This window comes from Antennarius striatus, chromosome 19 (genome assembly GCF_040054535.1).
Source record: "Antennarius striatus isolate MH-2024 chromosome 19, ASM4005453v1, whole genome shotgun sequence".
NCBI classification, from domain to species: Eukaryota; Metazoa; Chordata; class Actinopteri; order Lophiiformes; family Antennariidae; genus Antennarius; species Antennarius striatus.
The window spans coordinates 3,017,087-3,023,086 of NC_090794.1; the positions used below are offsets into that span (position 1 = coordinate 3,017,087).

The 6,000-nt window shown below is 46.5% G+C and overlaps 1 protein-coding gene across 4 annotated transcripts in view; it reads left to right on the forward strand.

Annotated features, from left to right (window-relative positions):
• The window catches only part of fut8b (fucosyltransferase 8b (alpha (1,6) fucosyltransferase)), a 62,738-nt gene extending 57,535 nt beyond the window's left edge, over window positions 1–5,203 (forward strand). For all 4 annotated transcript variants that reach the window (XM_068342587.1, XM_068342588.1, XM_068342589.1 and 1 more), the window contains 3 exons: window positions 2,595–2,771; window positions 2,878–3,028; window positions 3,404–5,203. In XM_068342587.1, the coding sequence (XP_068198688.1) occupies window positions 2,595–2,771; window positions 2,878–3,028; window positions 3,404–3,742 (667 nt within the window). In that variant the 3' untranslated portion in view covers window positions 3,743–5,203. The remainder of the gene's footprint in view (window positions 1–2,594; window positions 2,772–2,877; window positions 3,029–3,403) is intronic.
• The last annotated feature ends 797 nt before the right edge of the window (window positions 5,204–6,000 follow it).

Consider the following 6,000-nt stretch of genomic DNA (forward strand, 5'->3'; position numbering starts at 1 on the left):
TGTAGTCATTTTAGGACAATGCCCGTAATGACTGTTAAGCCATCACTGGAAAGTATGAGGAACGACTTTCAGAGACTTAGCCGAAAGTTTCTGCTCCGTCCCACGAGGCCGACTCCGCCCGGCTGGGAGAGGAATTAGTTCAAAACAAATGCTAAGAGTTATATTGTAATAGCTGCTGGATCAGCCTGGTTTAAGGCTTTCATCCTCTTCATATCTCTCAGATGCACACGCCGTTCGTCTCGGCGCCAGCTCCTCGCCCTTCATCGCTCCTCTTTCTCTTTACACCTTTCCTCTTGTTCACTTTTTTTTTTTTTTTTTTTTTTACCCCGCGTCTCCTTCTCAGATGCCCCCCCCCTCCCGCCTCTCATCACCGCAGCAGCTTTCGTCTCTTCATCTGAGCCCTGTTTGACTCCCATCGCCCTTTTCTGTTCGTCTTCTTCTTCTTCTTTTTTTTTGCAGGTCTTGTTTTATTTCCTGCGACTCATCCTAACTTTTTTTTTTCCCCCCACATCCTCTCATTTGTGATCATTCCTCTGTCTTCATTTGTTTATTCTTGCTTCAGGATTTTTCTGATATCTTTTGTATTTTTTATTTTTGTTTGTTTCATGCTCGGTTCTCCAGGCACACATCCTCTACCCACAATTCTCTGTTTCTGATAGCGTAACACACATCTGTGCTGCGCGTTGTGTTTCCCCATACCCTCATATATCCCACGTTTTTTCTCTCTGGGTGTCACCCGGGAAGCCATTATTGAAATTTATCGCTGCGTAGAGTTTTTATCCCGTATTTTCATACATTGCCTTCCGTCCTGCGCTGACGTTGCATTGAAGTGCATGTGCACGGCGAGGGGAAGTGATGGCGATAACGTACAAGTGGAACGTAAAGAAGTTGATGGAGAGAACGCCAAACAATAACTTTTAAGGATTTCTGGTGCAAAATGAGAGAGACTGCTAGAATAAACTACATTAGTGACATTTTTCTTGCAGAAATGGAACAAATGTAGGTACATGAGGAGAAGAAAAAAAAAAACATAGCGATGAAAAATTAATCTAGATGAGGAAAATTTAATCTAATCTGTGGCTTAACAGTCGGATACGTCGTGTCAAAATGAGTTATGGGAATTATTACATGAAGCGTTGCGCGCGCATCAATCTTGTTGAAGTCAGACTCCTTCATTTGCAGACGTGTGAGGTTATCCGTCACGATCGAACCGACTAATCAGGTCGTATCTGTCAGGAGAATGGTTTTTGTCTCCCGTTCTACGGATGATAGGAGTTTTAGAGCTTTAATATCACACGTCTGTTATTAACGTTAGCTACAGTTCAGTCGCCAGCTAGCCCAGAAGTAGCCGAGACTCCCAACCTCTAGCGTCTATCGTGTTTGTGATGGTTTGGGTTCATTCGCCGAGGAAATGAAGGGTCTGTTTCTCCAACCAGCGTCGCCGTTGGGCTCTGATTGATCACTGGCGACTGTTGGAAATGAACCTGAACCTCTGGATTATTTTCTGCACCTGTATCTCCATCTGGACTAAGAATCTGAGGCAGCGTTGACATGACACGACCTCAAGCAACCCATTTCCTGAATGGAAATAAAGGCTGGGTTGCTCTGCTTCGACTCACGGTGACGGATAGTCTCTAAACGGGCGGTAAAGAAAAATAAAACACCGGAGCAAAAGTTTGTATTGTTCCAAGTTTGATAAAAACTTAAAATTCAAATATTTATGTATAGATCACCGTGGAAACGTTGGGACTTCTCTGTTTGGCGATGCCTTTGAACGTCTTTCGCGTTTTTTAACCTTTAGATTTTCACTCGTTCAACCAGATTGACAACTGAGAGTGAACAGCGGTTAAAAACGTGTGCAGGTTAAAAAAAAAATGGGTGGATTACAGTATTTTGGATTATAGGACAGAATAACTATCGGCGATAGGAAACAGAGTTTCAGGAATTATCTAGGGCCAAATTTTAAATATTAGAAGGTGATTTCGGGGGCTAAGTACCATCCTCCATCTTTATTCTAGTGTTGTCCCCTATCGTGCGGCGCTGAGGACACCAACGTGATAAAAGTTTGAACATCCCAGCGTTATTCTCCCATCGACAAACCTCAGATGTAAATAATGAATCCAGCATCTGAATTATCCTGTTCCCATCAATGTTACAGTAGCGTCTGTTGAAGGACAATAAGAAGAGAATCAATGTCAGGACGTTTCAAACATTTAAACGGTACATCGGCTTTCTTTTATGCATCGATTTGTCCGCGGTTGTTTTCCGTAATCACGACGCGTTTCGTTGATCGTTGACTCTTTTTAATTCGGCGCCGACGCAAACGCTCGCCTCTTCCTGTTCCGTCTGGCGGAACAATGCGAGCGTTTCTTTTGTGTCGTGTTGGAGGAGACGAGACCAGTTTTGTCTTTATTTCATGTGGTTCTTTATAATTCAGGGGTTGGCCTGAGCGTGCCTGTGCAAAAATAAAAATAGAAAAACGCGTCTGCCCGTCACGACGGGGGGAAAAAATAACGCCGGTGTTTCACAACGGCGACGATTCTTTTAAGGACTTAATAAATCCTTGTTTCCGTCCCCCGTTTGTGTCCCGGCAGCGTCCACGTGAGGAGGACGGATAAAGTCGGGACGGAGGCGGCGTTCCATCCCATCGAGGAGTACATGGTCCACGTGGAGGAGCAGTTCCAGCACCTGGCCCGACGCGTCCACGTGGACAAGAAACGCGTCTACCTGGCGACCGACGACCCGTCGCTGCTGCAGGAGGCCAAGACCAAGTCAGTGTGTGTGTGTGTGTGTGTGTGTGTGTGTGTGTGTGTGTGTTCAAGCATGTGATATCCATAATAATCATAATATCAATTTTCACCCCCCCCCCTCTCCCAGATATCCGGACTATGAGTTCATCAGCGATAACTCCATCTCGTGGTCGGCGGGTCTTCACAACCGTTACACGGAGAACTCGCTGAGAGGCGTCATCCTGGACATCCACTTCCTGTCTCAGACGGATTTCCTGGTTTGCACCTTCTCCTCACAGGTCAGCTCCCACAATGCATCAGTGCATAATAATAGCGAGTTCATCCCGGTTCAAAAAAAAAAAGTCCACCGATGATACGTAACAAGGAAACGGTTTTGGAGCTTTTAGACAAGTTGATCCGAACCGGACCCAGTTTGCTCACGAGAAGCATGTGACGGGCGACGTCGTCATCGTCACGCCTTCATCACATGCCTCAAAGCGTGGCATCCGTTAACCCTTTGCTGTGACAGCACAACGACGTTAGTCAAGCGCTTTTTTCCGATCAGCAGTTTGTTAGAGACGCTTCAAAGGTCCGACTCAACTTCCTGTTTGCAGCTTCAGCAGCTTCGTTATCACGGCTGGTTTGAGCTGAAACTGATCCTGTCTGTGTCTCAGGTTTGCCGGGTGGCCTACGAGATCATGCAGATGCTGCATCCGGACGCGTCCTCCTTCTTCTACTCCCTGGACGACATCTACTACTTCGGCGGCCAGAACGCCCACAACCAGATCGCCGTCTACCCCCACCAGCCGCGCAACGGCGAGGACATTCCCCTGGAGCCCGGCGACGTGATCGGCGTGGCCGGCAACCACTGGGACGGCTACTCCAAGGGCGTCAACCGCAAACTGGGCCGCACCGGCCTCTACCCGTCCTACAAGGTGAAGGAGAAGATCGAGACGGTGAAGTACCCGACGTACCCGGAGGCGGACAAGCTGCTCAACGCTCACAGGAAGTAGAAAAAAAAATAAATTTAAAAAAAAAACCAAGAAGAAGAAGAAACGAAAGAAAAGAAGAAGAGGAGGAGCCAGGAGAAACACGCCGGCTCCCATTCCCCCCGGGGAAGGAGGTCGCTTTTTTTTTGTACAGATGAAGAAGAGGAAGAGGAGGAGCGTGATGGACGCGCTCAGAGGAGGAGGAGCCTGTAACCCAAGAAGGGCGGCGGGGGGGGGGGGGGGCGATGGGATCCAGAATGCACTGCGTGTGAATGCGTCAAACGCGTGAGTGCGTGCGTGCGTGTGCGTGTGCGCACCTGTGTAAATGACTGCGCATACGTCAGGTGGTGGAAGACTTGCACCTACCACTACCCGCCCCCGCCCCCGCGCCCCCCCTCCCTAAAGCACCACCTTAGAGACGTAGACGCTGATTTTAAATAAGGAAAGAAAACCATTCAAATGTACACTACCGCCCGAGCTCGCTCTGACCCCCCCACCACCACCAAGGTGAGACCGACACACCCCCAGTGTTAGCTTTGAATGAGCGACGGGGGGGTGGAAAAAAAAAGACAAACTTCGGGGGAGGGGTAAAAAGTGATTTTTATTTCATTTCCTTCCAGTGATTTTTGATTCTAATCTTTGCCTTTTCTTTTTTCTTTCCCCCGTTTTTTTTTTTAACCCTTTCACTGAATGTACTGTGTCCTCTCTTGCCATAATCACCGCATACCCCCCCCCTCCCCACCCCATATCTACTCCCTCACTTCCCCATGCTTCCTCCATCTCGTCTCTACACGTGCAATTACTTTTAAAATACCATATTGTGCTTTTATCAAGTGTTTTTAAGGGGTCTTACTTTGTGTGTGTGTGTGTGTGTGTGTGTGTGTGTGGATGGATGCGTGTGATCAAGTGTGCCTGTGTGGGCTGTTAAAGCTGCGGGGGGGGGGGCACATCACGAGCCGGTGCCTGGATATTAGTGAGCAGTGTGTGTTTTTATTACTGACTTTCCTCCTGATGGAATCGTGTTTGTGCAGCCAGCGGAGGTGGGGGTGGGGGGTGGGGGGGGTGACATTGGATGGGGGGGTGGATTGACCCCCCCCCCCCCCTCCAGCACTTTGAACTATTCCTCCTCCTGGTGATAAGATTACGTGAAGTATGGTGAAGTCCACAGACAGCCGTCCTGAAGCTCATCTGAAGAAGCACTCCACTGAGAAGTGTCCCATTACTTTTGTCTCCTTTTTTTATGTCTACGTGTTTGTTTGTTTGTTTGTTTGTTTGTTTGTTTACTTTTTACACAGCTCTTTTTAAAAACAAATGAGGATAAATTACGACTTTTAAAAATGATAAAGCTATGATGACACATTAAACTCCCCCCAATCATGAAGGCTTTTATTTTAAATTTTTTTTGTGTTTTTTTGAAATCATAATTTATGTTCTTGGGCATTGTCTTTGATAAACACAGATCGAATAAACTTGAAAACCAACTCATCTTTTTTCTCCTTCCTGGTCCGACGTTTTTGTTGTTTTTTTTTTCCCGACCATCTGTTCCGCCGTCTCTTGGCGGGCGACACCTGCTCGTTCAATCACGCTTCAAACCCACCCCCCCATTACGCACGTTTCCCAACCAAAAAAAAAAAAAAAAAAATCAAGACTCGTTTCATATTTCAAGTGCTCATTTCCTGAAGGGCATCATCTATTTTTAAAAAAGTCGTTACCTTAAGTTCATCTTTTGATACCTGCGTTTACAAAAATTTTGTTAAAAATGATTCCAGTTACTTCCTCCTGCCTTCAAATGTAGTTTGTTTTATGAATCGTTCAGAGAGAGTGCGTGAATGCGAGTCTTTTAAAAAAAAAATTTTTTAAATAAAAAACTCTTTAATTTACATTTCAAACTTTTGAGACAGGAGACGTTTAACGTCCTTCATCTCGATATTCCCTCCATCCTGCCCCCCCATAAACGCCAAAACACCTCTTTCCCCCTCTGACGCCCCGAAGGACTTCCTGCTCCCACTTTCCTACTTCCTGAATGGGTTTTCCTGTCTTGTTCTCTGTGTCTTATTTATGGTCTGTCTCGTTACTTTCTTACTGACGGGGCTCTGGGAGTTTCATTACAGATCCCTCTTTAATTCCAATGCCAATCTGCACGCTCCATTGGACGCCCATAAGGAAAGCTGCGGCGCCAGTTGCGGAGATGAGTTTTATGGCGTGTGCAAACGGAGAGAAATGGCTTTATAGTTGTTGTTTTTTTTTTAGTTGGGGAGGGGTTGTTGTTTTTTTTCTCGTCC